General features: G+C 41.9%; 1 protein-coding gene across 1 annotated transcript; it reads left to right on the forward strand.

Moving 5' to 3' along the window:
• Window positions 1-7,735: 7,735 nt before the first annotated feature.
• Window positions 7,736-18,178, forward strand: slc25a25a (solute carrier family 25 member 25a). Its single transcript, XM_071909898.2, has 10 exons — window positions 7,736-7,958; window positions 9,907-10,033; window positions 10,180-10,267; window positions 10,453-10,564; window positions 13,200-13,358; window positions 14,445-14,597; window positions 14,844-14,951; window positions 15,239-15,406; window positions 15,987-16,137; window positions 16,563-18,178. Exons 1-10 carry the CDS (start codon window positions 7,800-7,802, stop codon window positions 16,745-16,747), a joined length of 1,410 nt encoding a protein of 469 aa, XP_071765999.1. The 5' UTR covers window positions 7,736-7,799; the 3' UTR covers window positions 16,748-18,178.
• Window positions 18,179-20,312: the final 2,134 nt, after the last annotated feature.

Genomic DNA, 20,312 nt, shown 5'->3' on the forward strand with positions numbered 1-20,312 from the left:
GCCTTTTCCTGGGCCTCTTTAAGGGCATGGACCTGTTCCTGGGCCTTTTCCCAGTCCTGTTCATGGACCTGGGGCTGGGCCTGGACCTGGACCTGTGCCTTTTCATGGGCCTGTTCCTGGGCCTGTTCCTGTTCCCGGTCCTGGGCCTTTTCCTGGGCCTGTTGATGGGCATGGACCTGGGCCTGGACCTGGATCTGTGCCTTTTGCTGGGCCTGGACTTGGGCCTGTTCCTGGGCCTTTTCCCGGTCCTGTTCATGGACCTGGGGCTGGGCCTGGACCTGGACCTGTGCCTTTTCGTGGGCCTGTTCCTGAGCCTTGACCTGGGCCTTGACCTGGGCCTTGACCTGAATCTGAGCCTTTTCCTGGGCCTGGACTTGGGCCTGTTCCTGGGCCTTTTCCTGGGCCTGTTCATGGGCATGGAGCTGGGCCTAGACCTGGATCTGTGCCTTTTCGTGGGCCTGTTTCTGGGCTTGGTCCTGTTCCTGGGCCTGTTTCTGTTCCTGGTCCTGGGCTTTTTCCTGGGCCTGTTCATGGACCTGGGCCTGGACCTGGGCCTGGACCTGGACCTGGACCTGGACCTGTGCCTTTTCATGGGCCTGTTCCTGGGCCTGTTCCTGGTCCTGGGCCTTTTCCTGGGCATGGACCTGGACCTGGACCTGGGCCTGCACCTGGGTCTGGACCTCGGCCTGGACCTCGGCCTGGACCTGGATCTGTGCCTTTTCCTGGGCCTGGACAAGGGGCCTGGACCTCGGCCTGTTCCTGGACCTGGATCTGGGCCTTTTCCTGGGCCTGTTTACAGGCATGGACCTGTGCCTGGACCTGGAGTCTGTTCCTGCTTCTCAGCAGAGTCCAGGCCCAGAACCAGCTTGATATCACACTGTATGAGGCTGGTGAGATTCCAAGTTCCCCTTGACTGACTGGACTGTCAAAGATGCTGTGTGTTTTAGATTTTATTCAGCTTCAAGATGATGCTTAAAGATGAATTTAGAGACAGTGTCAGAATAAACATTGTGCCTGAGCTGTTCACACTCTTCACTTCAGTGTGTGTTTCCCGTTCCAGACTGTGGAGCATCAGGCTGCTGGTCCAGGTTCCCCGAGGCCTGAGGCTGCTCACATTATCAACAGCACATCCCAAGAAAACTTTGTTCCAGTGTCTAATTACATTTAGAATGAATGTCATCTACACGCTTATAAATATCTGACAAATCTCAACATATTTTCAAGCATTTCTCGAAATATATTCTCAAATATACAGTATGTGAAATTTATTTTTTGAACTGCATCTGATCCCAGCAATCATGAGCAAAGCTGAGAACTGCATTTTGACTTGATTTCTTATCAGTACTGATTTGACAGTTTGAAATATTTATTATTCTCAGGGAGGCTGCAGGCAAAACTCTCCTGGAAACAAATCACTTCAATTCCAAACTACAATCTCAGGTTAGTCTGTTTCATGTAACCTGAGAATTCATAAATAGTTTCAATTAACTGTACAAAGGACTAACTAGTGCTGAGATGAGCATCCATAACACTTCAATCATCTGCATTTATTTAAGCATCTAGGCAACATCAGTGATTCTCAACCTTTTTCATGTCAAGGACCCCTAATTTAGTCCACATTAGGGCCACGGACCTCCATTTGATTTTTTCTAGCAGACCCAAATCTGAGAATATTTTTAATGTTAGATATGATTTTGTCCAGAATTCCTTGACTGTCTGTATTGTAGGCAGACAACAGTGAATCTATGACCAAAACACTCATTCTTCTACATTCTCTAATTGTGTTAACTTCTTGCAAATATTCAGTTTAAACTCAATATGTTTGATCCACTGGATTCCTCCATGAAACTCTGCAGGTTTCACAGGTTTTAGCAACAGTAATGCATTATGGATTGATGTTGCCTTCAAGCCCTATAATATTCCTATAATATTCCCATAATACTCCTATAATATTCCTTTAGAGATATAGTGACCTTATAGTACTTTATGGTATTGTATCTCCTATGGTATCCCTATAGGTAGGCTATAGGATTTTGTTGCGGTATCATTTTTCAGCTTTAGTAGTTGTATGATATTTAACGATTTGCTGTGATAATCCTATAGTATCCCTCTGAAATGTATCATAGGATTACTACTCCTTTTCTTAAGTGGACGCAAAAGCCGGAGCAAAACATTATTTAGTTTTGCATAATCAAGACATAAATAGAATAAATCCAAGACATGCAATACTTGGCCTACATCTCCAGTGCAATTATGCAACAGATTCTCCCATTTGAAGTGAACTGAAAGATGAAGTTTTGCCGACAGAGAGCAGCAGTCTGGATTAAAGGACGAATGGATCCATGCAGGCAGAGTACAGTCTGTTTCACTGCAGAATAATAGGAATATAATGGAGGGTAAAGCCATTTGTACCCACTTTTTTATCAGCATAATAGAGTTTGTCCACTTTGTTAGGCTGACATCTATTTATGAGTAAACATCATGTGAAGTTTATCAAACTGATGGAAGCTGTATGAGGAAAGTGTCTTTTAATGTGGAAAAAGCATTTATTTAATACTTTTCTGAAAACATAATAGATTTTTGTGATTATTATTCATTTTGGTGGATGTTTGTCTCGTGATGATCACCAGCTGGACCTTATTATTTACCATCAGGCTATTTAACACTGGTAAAATAGATTACATGTAACACGTTTAAAAGCCTCGTTCTCAAGCCAAAACAGCAAATAACAAAGCAAATGTATTATTCCAGTATTTTGCATGAGATAAACGTCACAGCTGTATTTTATTGTTTGAAAAAAATGCATTGATTGGCCTGATGGGGGCGCTGTGATTAAAGGTCAAAATTCCCACAGCGTGAAGTCTGATTGACATGAAACTCACTACACACCTCCAGTTATCCTTATAAATGACACTGATTGGCCTGATGGGGGCGCTGTGATTAAAGAATTTTAGAATTTGAAAGGCCGTCAGATTCGATGTAGTCTCGCTCTCAGACCCTTGATCTCTCGCTTTGTCTCGCGAGAGCTTCTGGGTTTCTCAGATTAGATTTGATGAAATTTGGAGGGATGATGCATTTTGTTCCTGATGGATCTGAGTGTGGGGCCGAGCTCAGAATGGGATACTACTCCCACTATACAAACTACATGCAGCTATTGCACATGTAGAATGTTTCTTTTTTTAAAAGATTGTTTTTTTGGGCTTTCTGCCTTTATTGTGATTGTTTGACAGTAGAGACAGACAGGAAAGATCAGGAGAGAGAGAGAGGGGTGACATGAGACTGGGCCGGATTCAAACCCTGGAGGTTGTTTTTTATGTGGTACACACCTCAGGACCACCTCTCTCTCTCTCACACACACACACACACACACACACACACACACACATACATACACGTTCTGAACGCTGCCTCTATCAGACTGCCAGCTAAAATGTAAAAATGAAAAAGAAACTCCTACTTCCACAGATCACACAGTATTTGGCTTGGTATTTCATCAGGAATATCTACAAAAAAGTTGGACACACCACATTTTTCTTTATTTTTACTATTTTCCACATTTTAGAATAATAGTAAAGACATCAAAACTATGAAATAACACAAATGGAATTATGCAGCGACCAAAAAAGTGTTAAACAAATCAAAACTATCTTATATTTTAGATTCTTTAAAGTAGCCGCCCTTTGCCTTGATGGAAAGGCAAAAGGCTTTGGAAAGAAATTCATACATAGGATCAACTTCACTATTTATATTTGTCTAGGAAACTAATTTCAAGCATTTAAGCAGAAGCCTTTAGATCAAAATGGCTTTAAGAGAATTAAAAACACAGAACATTCAATCAGGTGTGTCCAAACTTTTGACTGGTAGTGTGTATCCGGGTTCTGATTGGCTGGCAGAGCGGCCCACAGGTGAGGAGGAATGTCCTGTAACCTGAAGTTCACCTGTCCGGTCCCAGCAGCAGCAGAACAATAACACCACAACATGATTGTATAACTTCACCTCATTCTGAACAAAACAACAGAGTGTTATCACCAGACTGGACAACACTACCTGTACAGCACTCCTCTGTTAATGATAAGATGCACACACACACACACACACACACACACACATATGTTGTTCGCTAGATATAAGCTGTTTGTCTGATCCTGCAGGTTAAACTGCTGTGTAATTCCTTCCTGTTTGTCACAGCTGAGCGTCTCTGTCGCAACACTTATCTGTTTCTGTGTGATTCTCAGGATTCACAAGGAAAAACAAGAAGTAAACAAGGCTGGAACTCATTACATTTACTCACTTTACTGTGACTGAGTAGCTTTTTTGTGTACTTGTAAGTTTTTGGAGTATTTTTTAAAGTCAGCAGTGGTGGAGACTCGAGTCACATGACTTGGACTCGAGTCATAGTTTTAATTGCTTTAGACTTGACTTGATGCATGAAGAGAAGACTTGAGACTTGACTTGACTTGGGTTCTGGTGACTTGGGACTTGACTCTGACTTGTACTTTGATGACTTGAAAAGGTTTCTAAAGTCTTGACTTGAGATCTTGTGTTTGTGTAAATGACTTAGATTGAAAGTGATGAGATTTGTTCCAGCGGACGACTGAATTTAAATTCTGTTTTCTGAATTTGTATGGAATGATTGAATTTATTGAAGTTGAAACTGATTATAGAAATCAAACTCATGATGCTCTTACCAAGTTTTTATCCTATTAAAACCATATTGCATTGAAAAGTCCTAGATATTTAGTTTTCTTTAAGATATTAAATTGATACTGGACTCTTGACTTGTTCTGACTTGACTTGCTGGTCTACATTTAGACTTGAGACTTGACTTGAGACTTGAGCCTCAAGCCTTGAGACTGACTTGGGACTTGAGCAAAGTTGACTTGGTCACACCTCTGAAAGTCAATAATTTGACTTTTACCTAAATACAATACCTGAAGTTTTGTCCTTCAGTCCATTTTAAATCCATCCATCACAGAACAGATTGTGTCTCCATCAGCAACAGAAACTGGATCAACGTAAACTGACAAACTGTGGATCCATTCACAGTGAGAAGAGGAATCTGACTTATGATTTATGACTTTATTTTGTAATTTCTAATGTTTCCAGTTAACAGAATCTAGTTTGAACTCTGTCCTCTCTCCTTTTAGAATCACATGTCCGTGTGTTTTTGGACGAGCGCTACATTGATGTACTGGTCTGATATTTTATGAAATATCAGATATCGTCCAGTCGTCCAGCTCTGATGTAACGAGGATCCTCCTGACCACAGCCACAGAAAAACAGATCAGATTTTCTTTGCACGTTTTATTTATTCATTTCAGTGCTTATTTAGTGATTATGTATATATACAGTACATATACAAATATGGATACGCATTTATTATTATTGTTTGCATTTATTTGCATTTTTGCACTGTCTCTATAGTTTTATATTATGTACATGACCTTTATTTTTTATCTTATTACCTCTTCTCTTTATTATCTTCTGTACTTATTTTTCCCTGGTACTGTTCTGCCAGTTGCTGCTGTGGCAAATTATATCTTATCTTATTTTATCTTATCTTATTTAGTGTTATTTAGTGTTTCAGCAGAGAGTTTTTTGAGTTACATGATAAAATAAATGCTTTTTCAGAATAAAATTCAGGGGGAAACACTGAATACTTGCATTTTTGGCATGAAAATTATACATTTTAAAGGTATTGAATGTCAACCAGTGGAACCCGAACTTGGACCAACCTGAAAAACTGCCACTGGTTCTAACAGCAGATCTCAGCAGTCCCTGTCCTGTTTTAATTTATTCTGCTCTCTATGAAATCATTTTGAGACGACATGAAAATGTAAAAGCACAAAAACAATTTATGTCAAAGTGAAACAAAGTAAATCAAGTCGGTGAATGAAGCTTCCAGACTAGACTCCAATACAGAAAAGTGAATGTCTGCATGTTAGTCTGCATCAATACCAACAAGTCACAGAGTCATTGTGTGTGTGTGTGTGTGTGTGTGTGTGTGTGTGTGTGTGTGTGTGTTTCACACAGTCGAACACCTGAATAGAACAGTAAGAGCTTCTCTTAGACTGTTTTTTTTTTTTTTTTACAGTTTATTATTATTATTTATGTTTTTTCTGAGGGGCAAAAAGTCACTTTTGCTGCTTTAAACTGTAAACTGTAAACACTGTCAGTATTACGTAAAACTATAAAAGGGGTGTGTGTGTGTGTGTGTGTGTGTGTGTGTGTTAACTCCACGTGGTTCTGTTCTTGGCGTTCTTTCAGTGGTTTGGCTTCCATCTCCTTCTCTGTAACAAGACGGGTCAAGTCAAGTCAGATCAGATTTATTTCTATTGCCCTTCCTCTTACTGCCCAGATCTAACTGATCAACAGTCCGTCACATAACAAACTGATGTAATACAGTCTGCAACAAAATGAAACACACGTTGTTACCAACGTGTTATGTTGTAGCACGTTGTTTGTGCATGTTGTGTTTGTGCACGTTGTTTGTTGGTTTTTAATATTAAAACTTTGTCAGTTGTTTTGCAAGAGTAGCTGAATTTTTTTTAATTCCTTTGGTTATTTTTGATTCATGTTCATTGGTGGAGCTTCAAGGTTCCTGCAGATTATTCACTCTTTGTACCTTTCAGCTGGCAGACATCACACTGCACACCTGAAAACAGTGGAAGAAACAAATTACTTTTACTCACATTGCTGTAATTGAGTAGCTTTTTTGTGTACTTGTACTTCTTTGAGTCATTTTTGCAGTCAGTAATTGTACTTGTAGATAAGTACATTACTGAAGTATTGTCCTTCACTCCATTTTAAATCCCATCCATCACAGAACAGATTGTGTCTCTCCATCAGCAACAGAAACTGTCACTGTCTGCTCTAATTCCTCCAGTAGTGAACATTGTTGCTGCTAAACAGTTCAAAAGCCACTAGATAAGAGAAGAAGAACTATTTCCTGTTTCAGACGAACGGCCTCATTCTCTGACAATACACTGATGACCTGATTTTTATTTCAGGCAACTCTGTGGAATAAGTCTGTTCTGCAGTCACTTATTTTACATTTTATTTTACAGATCATTGTAACTTTTTTTAGGGAAAGTGTTATAGTAGTAGTAGTAATAGTAATAGCAGTAGTGGTATTACTTTATTAGTATGCACAATTTCCCCACTGGCATCATTAAAATTTCATATTCTAAAATTTTTAAAAACTAAAAAAAAAAAAAAAAAAAGTTTCATATATTCTAATCTATCATTATTGTTATTGGTTGTAGTGGTTAGTAGTAGTGGTAGTATGATTATTTGCATCAGTATTATTATTATTCAAGGTGGCTGCAGTTTATTTATTTTATTTGTTTGTTTATTTATTTTGTCTGGTGGATATTTTGGTCATCTCGTGGCTCATGCTCTGCCCAAACGAGACATAACCAGAGACATAACCTCATAAACTACAGTCTGAAAGAGAGGAGGAACAAGATTGGGCAATCATTCACAGACTGGACGAAAGGGAGGACAGGATTGGTTGATTATTCACTGTTCTTTACGCAAGAAGAAGGCGGGACTAGGGCGAGCCCATCAATGGGCTACTTATCCGATTGGCTGGTAGTAAATTGACGTCAGCGTGGTATGCGGGAGCAAACTGCAAGAGCCAATGACGCAAACCGGTTCCTGGAAGGGAGTGGTTTCTTCACAGTTTTCTAGCCGGACTCACTTCCTTACCGGCATTTCAGTGTTAGCTCTCGAAGAGAAGGGAGTGCGGTTTACTATTTATTTATTTATTCTCGTTTTTATTAATTTGGGAGCTAAACATGCTCGGATTGTGCCTTTACGTGCCCGTTCCCAACTCAGACCCGATTGAAGTCGAGTACTTCGAGTCCAACGGCCTGCCGTCGGAGCTGAAGTCTCTCTTCAAGCTGAGCGTCTTCCTGCCGTCCCAGGAGTTTTCTACCTACCGCAGATGGCGAAAGGTAAAATAAACCCAACGGCAACTTTTAAACGCCTTTCGCTGCACTTGCTTATGTGTAGTGTCTCTGTGTTTACAAGTAACTGTTTTATGATTCCTGTTACTTTGTACTTGAGCCGGTGTGTTTCGGATAGTAAAAGCCTTACGACTAGGCCTCGCAGCTGTCCCGCTTCACCGGCTGCTTCTCCACGCCGCTCGGTAGCCGGTGGCTCAAATAGCTAACAAATACTTTAAACTGAGCATAATGCTAACTTCACCTTGTTTTTAAAGCCGGAGTTCCTATAGGGGATTTGTTTGCAGACTTGATTTTCATTCATTCACTACCATTATAATGCTTTTTATAGACTTGAATGAACTGGCGCGGTCTTTTGCTGCATTAAAGGGCAATGCCACCCATTTAAAGAGTGGTGCACTGACTTAATCACCCATGAGATTTTTTATTTTTTTGTGAGTTCTTGCACCCAAATGAGGTTTATATTCTGGTGCATACCTGTTAGCAATGCTAGAATGTATATTTTATTTTGGTGTGACGGCTCAATTCAGCATCTAAGTCACTGTCCCATTCATTGTCAATGGAGCAGCTGCTGGTTTTACATCCCAGTGGCATTGCAAAGTCAAGGCCAAAGTCTCTCTAGCTTTAGGAAACAACTGTGCAAGTTCACAAACACTGAGTGAACTGTCCTGCGGTACAGAAATGACATATGTGAATTCTTAAAATGAGTGGAATTCCCCCTTTTAACCTTGCTCTAAGCTGCAGGGATGCACTTGGTCAGGTTGGTTTGCATGAGCAGCAGAGGAGAGAAGGAAATGTCCTGAGGAGTACAGTTACTGTGTGACTGTCATGCCTGCAGGCGGCGGGTCAGGTATCATCACGGAGCAGGTTGACAGACTGCCAGTGTCCCCGTCCTAATTTAGAGCAGGTAGTTTGAGCTTAGACGGGATTAAAGATGTTGGCAGGTCGGCCAGTGCTGGGGGTTAAAGATAGACCCGGGTGTCTACTAACTAGCTAATACCCCCGGTCCTGGAGACTCAGACGTCATCGATCTCAGATGTTAAAGGATGCCAAGAGCACCGCGGCTTGGCAAGTGGGTCATGCAGGCCTGTGGGGTCAAGAAACGCAAGCCCAGGACATTGATATATCTCTGGAGTCACATTCAAGACTCTAGGATCTTATTTGTAAACTATCTTGGTTATATTTATGCCCAGAAGGCTTTGCGGTTCATTTGAAATCCCCCAATAAGTTCATGTCAGTTAATGTTGTGTGAAAGACGACAAAGCAAGGGTTAGCCAAGGTCAGACATCTGGCTTTTAGATCTGAATTTCAGACATAGTGTTCATTTCAGAACTGGTCGTACTGGTTTTCTAAGTGACAGTACTAAATTGGTTTGCAGTACAGACGATAAGTCATCTAATAATTTGGCCTCTCTGCATACCACTGTTTGCTTGCATAAGGCTAAAAGCTCAAAAACAAGGCTGTGAGGTTCTGTCATTTTTACGTTCTTAAAAATATTGGATATTGGCCAATTACCATATCACTGCTGATATGGTAATTTCTCCCTGACCACAGCTACATAAAAAATCAGTAAAACCTGCAATGAAATTGTATTTTCTTTGCACATTACCATTTTAATTGTTTAAAAAATAAATGTTATTTGGAAATTGTTAGTTTTGAAGGCCTAATGTCTCCCAGAGTTTCTCTACCACTGAATAGCTGTGGTGGGTCACTCTGCTTTAAAGAGCTGCTGACACTAAAATAATTTCATCAGTCTGGGTTTTAGTGTCCCATGATGGTCTGAATGCTGTTTCAGACCCTGACAATAAAATCCTGGGCAAAGCACTGAATACTGAATTTTGGCCTGAAAACAAACAATGAACACAATAATATACATCAATATAATTTTCACAGCAAGAATACCATTGTCTCACAACCCTCTTTTTTTTGTTTCTTGCAGAAAACTTTGAAAAGGGAAGAGAAAGGCCCAGATGGACAACTGGACATTGAGGAATTTGTTCACTATCTGCAAGATTATGAGAAAGACCTGAAACTCGTAGTTAAGACCCTCGACAGGAAGAATGCAGGTATGATACCGCTGTCACTGCAACCTGTTTGGTTTGAAACTTGTTGTTGTTGCAGATATGTAGATGCAGTGTCAGCTGTCTTGACTTTCTTCAGCTCAGAATTTATTTGTCTTGTGACTCTTGTTTTTGTTTGTTTTCTCTTTAAGGCCGCATTGATTCTAAGGAGTTCATGCAGTCTCTTCGGGACCTTGGTGTGCACATTTCCCAGCAGCATGCAGAAAAAGTCCTTAACAGGTAATTTTCATTTTCTTTATCAGGGAGGAAGAGTCAATTTTGTCATTCTTCCAACACGGTGGCACATCTCTTTTTAACCGCACATTCAGTGACAGGCCTCTGTTGACCACATTTCATTCATTCATGACGATCTTGATTGTTGGCTTATGGGACTTTATTTTTTGTTTTTGTTTTTTTTTACAAAGCATGGATAAGAACGGAACGATGACGATCAGCTGGAACGAATGGAGCAACTACCCGATGGTGGAGAAGACGGAGAGCATTCCTGAGATCATCCTCTACTGGAAACACTCCACGGTGAGCTAAGGGAACACGACGACAAAATCTTATCAGTTTTTCCATATATTCAGTAATGGCCACTGTCAGGCAAAATTAGGAAATTAAAATGGCTGGCTATAATCTGGCCAAATTTCCCACTAATGCACAATCCTAAGTACCCAGAGGTTGTAATTAGCTTTGCAACCTGCGCCAGAATCACATCATAGACTTGAATCTTTAGTTTGGCGTCATTTAACAGGTCTAACATTGATCTCAGTAGCCAGAAAATCAAGTGTCTTTGATTTCCGACACGTTGCACACTGTTCTTGGTATCGGACATTAGTGTTACGTAAATTTTCCGATGCCCTATTTTCTCCCCGTCTTAGCCTGAGAGCCGATAACGTATCGGTGCATCCGATAATGGTATCACTGCACCACTTAACAGTAACGACCTATTCATAGTGGTGGAAGTTCAGTGTCACGCCTTCTTCTGTCTGGAATAAACGGGTCGATTGAAATACAAATCCCCTTGAAAAGCTTTCGATCAGCACAGGTCGTGCGTCAGCAATTAAGCGCTATTAGGCTATGAAAGGTATTGGTCTCAGTCAGGGAGGATTATGCCGGAAGGATTTAGCAGTTTGTCTCGCTCTTATGTAAAAGCTGAATGGCAGTCAAAGCAGGCGGAGACTAACATTATATCTCAGAAGTCCCACAGGGGGACGGCGCGATCTTGGGCGCCGTAAAAAAAAAAAATAATTTAAATGCTGTGCTGTCTAATGAGTTGAGCGCCCTTGGCTCTAGATGGCCAAAGGCATTCACAGGCTGAACTGAGGCTAAGAATAGAGCGGCTAGGGATCCCTCACACACTAATGACAGCCAAACAAAGCCTGAGCAAAATGCCACATGGTATTTCATGAAACATTCGGTGCTGGGTCACTTGGGTTTGAGGGGAAATCTAATGTTTAAGGCCTTCTGTGTGAGGAAATTGCAGCAGGGCAGCAAAGAGGGGAAAGGTCACCGGGTCAATCCCCACAACAGCCGATCTGTCCCGCCACAGTGAGCTTGAGCAAGACACCCAACTTGCTTAAGTGTCAACTAAAAGCCAGAAATATAAAATGCTCTTGTTAAAGTTTTCTTTTTCTGACTATGGGGGGGGTGGGGGGACAGAGCTGCAGACTGACTCACAAGTAGGGCTGCACGATATTGGAAAAAACGGACATTGCAATAATTTTTTTTTTTCTGCGATATGAAAAAATACAGGAATTTTCACCAAATGACTTGAATAGATTTATCAAGCCTTGCCCCTTTTTAAGAAGGTGGCCTTGTGGGTAACCTGCGCGGGTGACGTAGTAGGAAGTGAGTGTGTTTTTGTTTTTAGGTTTTTAGCCGCAGCCAGAGTGAGTTGTAGGATGCCAAGTGAGGTAAGTTACCATAGTTAGCAGGAAAAGAGCTTAGAGCACTATGTTCGCTGCTGTACCGAAATAAAGTGCCAGTTCTCCACTGCAGAGTCGGTCCGGACTCTTAGTAAAAAGCTTGTTACCAGCTACGAGCCAGGCTAAGCTAAAGTAGGCTAGCACAACACCAGAGGCTTCCCAACTACGGTTCGGAGCCGCGAAAGCTGGAAAGGTAACATACGCTACTCTTATAACAAACCCTTAAATCGGAGTAAATTATGTTATATCAGACAGACTTCTCTTGTAGATTAGTCATGGAAAATGAGAACCGTGCGAGTTTTCCTTTTTGTATCAAGCAGCAAAAAAGTTGTAGCATGACGTGTTTGAGTTAATTTGCCTTACTTGACATCGCACGTCCTGCGATTTGACTATTGCGCATGCGCACATCGCGATGACGATGCTGAAACGATATATCGTGCAGCCCTACTCACAAGCACTCCACAAGGTCTAGATGGAGCCGGTTAAGCCATGTCTCGGGGGGCCCCCCTGGTCCTGACCTAGATCAGATTATTACAGTACGGCATGTCTCGTTACGGAGTCACGCCCCTCGGCCTTTGCTCACGGAACATCATCATAAAATTTGCATGGCTCGATTTACACAGCGGTAACAGTCCTCCGTGGTTTCATCCGATCAGATCAACTGGATCCCGAGCCACACCGCCGGACCTGAGAAAACAAACTGACATGTAACTTGAACAATAGTCACGTGACTTGACCTTTGCTTGGGAAAAGGAACCCACTGACGCAGGCTCTGTTCTAATCAAGACTGTTCTCACATGGCGCGAACAAGGAGCACATTGGTCACGTGCAGCACTGCACCCTTTTTGATATTTTGCCAACTAACTAGAGATGTTTGGAGCAGAATAGGACATCTAGCAGTTGAAGTGGCTGGTGGTGAGGGCAAAAGTCCACAAACGGACAGAATTGATCAGCATTGTCCACATGAAACCCATCCCTTCCAATTTATCTTGATATAAAAATGAATTCCCTCAATCCCAAAATTGTCCACTTGATTCAATGTGTGGTATCGGTCATCTTTGTCAAGCGTCCTCAGTGTTTAGTTGGGACATTAAACCTTTTTTTCTTCACTAGACAGTGGCTGAAGGGTTCAAAAATGTATCGTACACCAATATTTTTAGAGTTGAATGGGTCTTCCGAACAAGGGATAGTCACCAAACTGGCATGCATCTAACTCTTGGTTATCTCTGTGCTCCTTGCAGATATTTGACGTGGGTGAGAACCTGATGGTGCCTGATGAGTTCACTACAGAGGAGAAACTGACCGGGATGTGGTGGAGGCATCTGGTGGCAGGCGGAGGGGCCGGAGCGGTTTCCAGGACCTGCACCGCCCCCTTGGACAGAGTCAAAGTGATGATGCAGGTGAGAGAAGTCTTCAGAGACAAACCCCCTCCCATAAATCAACGTTAATCTGAAGCTTGAATAGCCAGTCGATTTGTACAGGGTTGCAACACAGAGATGGAAAAGTATGGAGAATGAATGTGAGAGTTTCCAGGCATTCAGGAGTTTGGGAATTGGACAGAAAGTTGTTGCTGCGGTCCAATACCCAAATAACTCTCCATTTTATTTATGAGCCCACTGTTATTCTTGTATTATTTGCTCTTGTGAAGAATAGTCTTCAGCCGGAGTGATATGGCCAAGTTGACGGTTGTTTTGCTGAGCCAAGATGGCATACATCATATAATATAATAACCAACCAATAATATATAACCAAAGTCTTCAAGTCCAGTTAATAAATAATCTGGAGAACGTCCAGAACTTGAAAATGTGAAGGAATGTGGCTTGTAGGCCATGACTGGGCTGCTGTAATAACTACAGGTGGCACAATCCCTGGCTCAAGATGAACGTGTTAGGTAACTCGCTCTTGAGCAATTTCTAATGGCCATAAACGGGTTAATGTGTACGGGACAGTGTGTGGGAGTGAGGGGCCAGAGTCCAGGACATTCAAACCTAGTTCACCTTTCTAACCAATGACAGCTCGCAACCGGCCGGCACACCATCTGAAATCTTGGGCTGAATCCACTGAGTCATCGATAGACTGAAGGTCTAATCGCGTACTGATTGAGGATCGGTGTCAATGGCCCCGATTTGCGTCAGTAGACGTGTGGAAAGTCGACTTTGAAACGTTAGCGCGTTGCACAGACTGCCCCATTGACTTTGGCCTGTGTGCCCTATTGATCTTGGATTATATGTTTTGGCTAAAGAGTCTATTTTCTTAATAAAAATGATTAATCAAACAGTAGTAACCTAGATGTTTTTGGCACGGTGGATGGTTTGTCCTAAACTTCACCAGCCAACTAGATTTTTGAAATGGGAGTTGGATTTCCAAATGATGTTTTACCTGCCAAGACAAACATCACAGCCAGAGCCGGCATTTTGCTGTTTTTTTTTTTTTTTTTGTGTTAAATATTATCATCATATTCATATAAATCGTCTTGTTTTTCTCAGGTTCATGGAACCCGAAGCAACAACATGTGCATCATGAGCGGACTGACGCAGATGGTCAAAGAGGGCGGCACGAGGTCGCTGTGGCGAGGCAATGGGGTCAACATCATTAAAATCGCCCCCGAATCGGCCCTCAAGTTCATGGCTTATGAGCAGGTACTATTACACCCCCCCCCCCCCACCCCCAAACTGTATCTCATCCTGCAGCTAACGTTCATTAGAGCAGTGGTTCTCTACCTTTTTGACACCAGTACTATATAGAGTACACACATATCTCTATATTAGAAATGTTTACAGTCGATACTGACAGGACACAGAATAATTGATGCTGTGCTCTCAGCTCCTGATGTCACTTTTGCTAACGGCCGTCTTTCTCCTCTTCTCTCAACTGATTTTTTCCAGATCAAGCGTCTGATTGGCAGCGATAAGGAGACGCTGAGCATCCTGGAGCGTTTCGTCGCCGGCTCCATGGCAGGAGTCATGGCCCAGAGCTCCATCTACCCCATGGAGGTGATTATCTTTTATGATTAGATCTACACACAAAAAAATACATAAATAAAGGCTTTGAGGAACCTTTTAGGGGTTCTTCAGATTGTAACAGTAAAAAGTTCCTTGAAATACCTTGACGGGACTTTCATGAAACTCTTAAATGGGCGTTTTTTTAGGGATATTTATTAAGGGAAAATGACATTATCTCCTAGTTTTCGGGGTGTAAAAAAAAAAAAAAGGTTTTATAATCACAACGTGTATTTCCAATATCAATGCATTAATTTCTTGTTGTTTAATCTGCCCCCCAGGTCCTGAAAACACGTCTTGCTCTGAGGAAGACGGGACAGTACTCTGGTATCTCAGACTGTGCGAAGCAGATCTTCAGGCGAGAAGGTCTGGGGGCGTTTTACAAAGGCTACGTCCCGAACATGCTGGGCATCATCCCCTACGCAGGCATCGACCTGGCCGTGTACGAGGTGAGCAGTCGGCGCTATGCAAACTCTGATGCTTTAACTTTTATTTTTGCCCCTTTTTTTTGTGGTATTATCCGTTTTTATCTCTGTGCTTCCATGTTTTATCACTGTGCCAACAAACTTAAACTCAACACAGACTTTTGCTTATTGTGTTTCTCACTTCTAATCGGAGAAGGAAAGTTTGACTTTTCCGGGCCGCGGTGGCCGGATTACAAAATTCACCACGTTTACACTATTTTACCTGCCGGTGTTTTTACTCTGCACAGTGATAAAACATAGAAGTGTTAAAACCACAGTGATAAAACACAGGAAATGGAAAAAGATTATTTGTGCAGGTGATATTTAAAAAGCCAATGGGGCTTATAGAAACATCTCACCTCAACATGAACCAATAAAAAAAGTAAAGGGCTGAGACTGAGTTACATAACAGAATCTAAATGGCGCAATATGATGGGAAAACAGCCAAAAGCACAGAAGTGAACGGCGGAGTAGGCAAACTCACCAGCCGGTCAGAACACGCCGCCACGTGGCCGGTGTTTTCATTTCTCTGGTTCTCATCGTTTTTGTTTTCTCCCCTCCTCAGACTCTGAAGAACAGCTGGCTGCAGCAGTACGGCACCAACAGCACGGACCCCGGCGTGTTCGTGCTGCTGGCCTGCGGCACCGTGTCCAGCACCTGTGGCCAGCTGGCCAGTTACCCGCTGGCTCTGGTCCGAACCCGCATGCAGGCACAAGGTGAGACGATCGCTCCTGAAATAAAACCTCTAACCTTTTATTAACATCTCAGCGCTTTTTGGATCTGATAACTTCCACTTCCTGGAAATAGGGGTCGACTGATACGGGGTTTTGAAGTCCAATATTTTTAAACTCTATTCAGGAAATTGAAATGTGACCATTTTCATGCCCAAAAATTACAAGTATTCAGTGTTTTTCCCAGAATTTTATTATTGTCAGCCTCTGGAACGGCATTTAGACCGTCACGGGACACTAAAACTCTCCACTGAAACCCAGAAATTAACTTAGGTGGGCTGGCAGCTTCTTAAAGAAGGGGAAACTCTGGGATGCATTACTGCCTTTTTAAATGAATAATTAAAATGCACATGACTGCTCTTGGCCCCGTGTCTCCTAAGCGTAACCCGTGTTTGTTTTTCCCCCTGCAGCGACACTGGAGGGCAGCCAGCAGGTGTCGATGACGGGTCTGTTCAGGCAGATCCTGCAGACGGAGGGCCCGACGGGGCTCTACAGGGGCCTCGCTCCCAACTTCATGAAAGTCATTCCGGCCGTCAGCATCAGCTACGTGGTTTACGAGCACCTGAAGGCATCGCTGGGAGTGACCTCGCGCTGAAGGACTCTCTCCCCCTCTCTCCCCAGAGTGGTTTTGACTTTTCAAGGTCGTGGGACGTGACCCCTGACCCCGCTCACCCTCTCTGACCCCCACCCACCCCACACACACACACAGGGCTCGGGCTGGAGAATCCCAGGGACCTCGCGGCCCGCTGGAGGTTCGTGGAGCCATCTCATTCTGTGAATGTCAGCTGACGAAAGAGGAGAAAGGACACTAAACATGAAAATGCCGAGGAGGAAGAGGATGGATGTCGACTCCGTGAGCTCAAGTGGAGGGAAAGGGACGCTCTGTCCGGATCGCACACGCTGCTATTTATGTTTTAAAGAGAAATTATTTTGAGAGCCGAGAGCCAGATCACATGGACTGGCTGAGTGACTGTTAAGTTGAGGACCAAATGTTGTCTTGCTCTTCCTGCCGTTTTGTGTTTTAGTGCCTGAGCAAATGTTCGTTTTTGTATTTTCACGTTGGCGTCAGTCAAACATGCACCAAAGCCCCACTCTACTAAAGCAACTCTATTGTGCCCGTTCAAAATACCTTCATGTGGCAGATGCAGCATCGAGTTATTTTTATTCTTTAAATGTTTCTGCCTGCCACAAGTTAGTTTGTTCCTAAACGGAAGGATTTGCACACGCGAGTTTACGATCGCTCTCCACCCCGTCCCGAATGAATGCTAGGTTTTTCTGAATGAGTATTTATTTCTATCCGTCATGTATTTATTATTTTTATTGTGTAGGAGTGGTGGTGTCATGCTACACGTTGCCTGTTGCATTGCTTCCAGTTTAGAAAAGCCAAATGTGCAAGAATTCAGCTGTAAATGCAGTGAGTTGTTGTGTGATTGCATTCAGGGGGGGAAGTTACACCGGCCAGCAGCCAAATCTGCTCAGTATTTGGCTGTGGCTGAAGTGTGTCTGCTCCACCAGACACTTTAGCAACCAAGCAGCCGTCATGTGGAAGTCCTGTTGGATTTCTAAATGTAGTCGGCTGGTAAAACAGTGAAAGGGGGGGCTTGTGAATTTTGGATCCGTGAGTCGCTGTGGCTGCTGGACAAAGTTTCCTTCCCTCATTATATTCTGTTGGAGATACTTAAAAAGTATTTTTGTTGCAAACTACCTTTAGATTATGTCTATCGAAGTAATGCAAGTAGATGTTTTTGCCCTCCAAAGTCTGAATGTCCACCTCTCAGGTTTAAGGGCGAACTAGTTAATTCAGTTAAGAGCACATGTGGTGTTTTTTTCTTTCAGAACATTTACACTTTGAGAAACAAGGGCTTGAAAAGATGAGCGACATAATGCACTTTAATCAACACTGTTAGGAAGACTCTGAATGTCAGATATCAACCCAGGTGTGGTGATAATTCTTTTGTAAAGAATGATTTTAGTATTAATGTTTTAATGGACCATTTTGATGCAAATAAATGCAAGTTCTTGTAGAGCTGAGTGTCAAGTCTTCATTTCCATAGACTCAGAATGGAGAACGGGATGAATGAGATGGATCGTTATTAGCATGTGATTTTGTATTTTAGCATTCAGACTTGTACAGGATTCCTACACAGGTCTGGAAAAATGTGATATTTTCAGGTCTAGAAAAATGTGGAAGTTGCACAAAAAAGTAAATGTTACAATGCACTGATTCGTACTGATTTACATGCAATTACACATTTTCTGTGGTTTCGACCGCTGTCATCTCAAATATTCTCGTATTTGTCACTGTGAAGAATAATCTTCATCATCCATGGAGTGATGAGGCAGTTAGCAGACAAGGAGATCTAGATAAACTGTTGAAGACCAAAATCTTCAGATCAGGAAATTAAGGTCTGGTAACAGGATGGTACTTTAAATTATTAAATTGAAGCTGTGTAGGAACCCTGCTTGTATTCAGTTATATACAGTTGTGTTATTCACTAGGTTCACTGAAGCAGTTTCTGTCCCTCCAGCTAGTTAATTACAGTTAATCATTTTCACCTGCTGTCCCAGGTGTAAATCAGTCCTTGATGTGTACTTAGGGCTGGGTGATATTGTTAAAATCAACATCACAATAATCATAAGGATTTTTTTAATATCGATATGCCTCACGTCTACAAAATTCCAGATTAAATGATCAAATGAATGTTCATCCCATTGAACCAAATGGTAATGTTAGATGTGACGCCAAACAAAACTGAACATTTAAAATAATATTCCTTAACATGTTTCATACCTCATTTTGTCAGAGTTTTGAAATTGTTATTAAATAGCTTTTCCCCTAAATAACTAAATGTAGTCTGCATGTAATCAGGTCTCAGGCTGACTGACTGGATGTCTGATTTGGGTCCCGGGCTGAATGTTTTAAACCCCGTCCTTTTATAAACTGGAGTAGACCAGTGATTCTCAACCTTTTTCATATCATGGACCCCTAATTTAATCCACATTAGAGCTACAGACCCCCATTTGGTGAGATTTTGTCTCGAATCCGAATCTGAGAATATTTTTATTGTCAGATATGATTTTGTCCAGAATCCCATGACTATCTGTATTGCAGGTAGAGAGATAACAGAGAAACTATGATCAAAACATTCTAATACACTCTCTAATTGTGTTAACTTCTTGTAAATGAAATAATGGTGAAGATTAACAATAGATCAATTTGCTGGCGACCCCCTGGAACCCCCTGAAGGACCCTCTGGTGGTCCCCGGACCCCACGTTGAGAACCACTGGAGTAGACCCTACAGTGATACTACAATGATCTGTTATTGTAGTTCTGCCTGTGACCACTAGGTGTTCCCCAATAACTGCAGATGTTCACTTTATGCAGTAAATAAGAATAAAGAATTTGTGTTGGTGACAGTTCCCATCGGCCTTGAAAAATCTTGAAAGTTTGTAGATTTGAGAAAACAAGTAGGACTTGATTATCCAACCAAACACCACAGCAGCTGGTTTCAATATGTAGGATAGCTGATTTTAATATATATATTTTTTAATATACAGCACCCAGCTCCATGAATATGTGGCTCTCTGGGCCGCTCTCCTTCTGAGGATCATTACTCAACATCCTGAAGAAAACCCTGTGATGGATATTTGTGTTGACAGAGCAGCAGATCTGGAAAGTCTGGAAACATCTGTATGGAAAAAATACATTTGGTAATTTCCATGTTTGTATTTTGTATTTGTATTTTGGCTTTATAGCTGAAAGTAGAGAGAGACAGGGAAGATTAGGGGAGAGAGAGAGGGGGAAATTTGAACCAGGACTTCACAGATTCACAGATACTACAACTGAGCCAGAGGACAGAATCCAGCAGTGGTGGAAGAAGTACTCAGATCTTTTACTTAAGTAAAAGTAGAAATACCACAGTATAAAAATACTCTGTTACAAGTAAAAGTCCTGCATTCAAAATGTTACTTAAGTAAAAGTACAAAAGTATTAGCATCAAAATGTACTCAAGTACTCATTATGCAGAATGGCCCATTTCAGAATAATACAGTATATATTATATTATTGAATTATAATAACTATTGATGCATTACTGTGTAAGCATCACTTTAATGTTACAGCTGGAAAAGGTGGGGCTGATTTCCACTACTTTATATA

Source organism: Centroberyx gerrardi, chromosome 8, assembly GCF_048128805.1.
Source record: "Centroberyx gerrardi isolate f3 chromosome 8, fCenGer3.hap1.cur.20231027, whole genome shotgun sequence".
Classification (NCBI taxonomy): Eukaryota; Metazoa; Chordata; class Actinopteri; order Beryciformes; family Berycidae; genus Centroberyx; species Centroberyx gerrardi.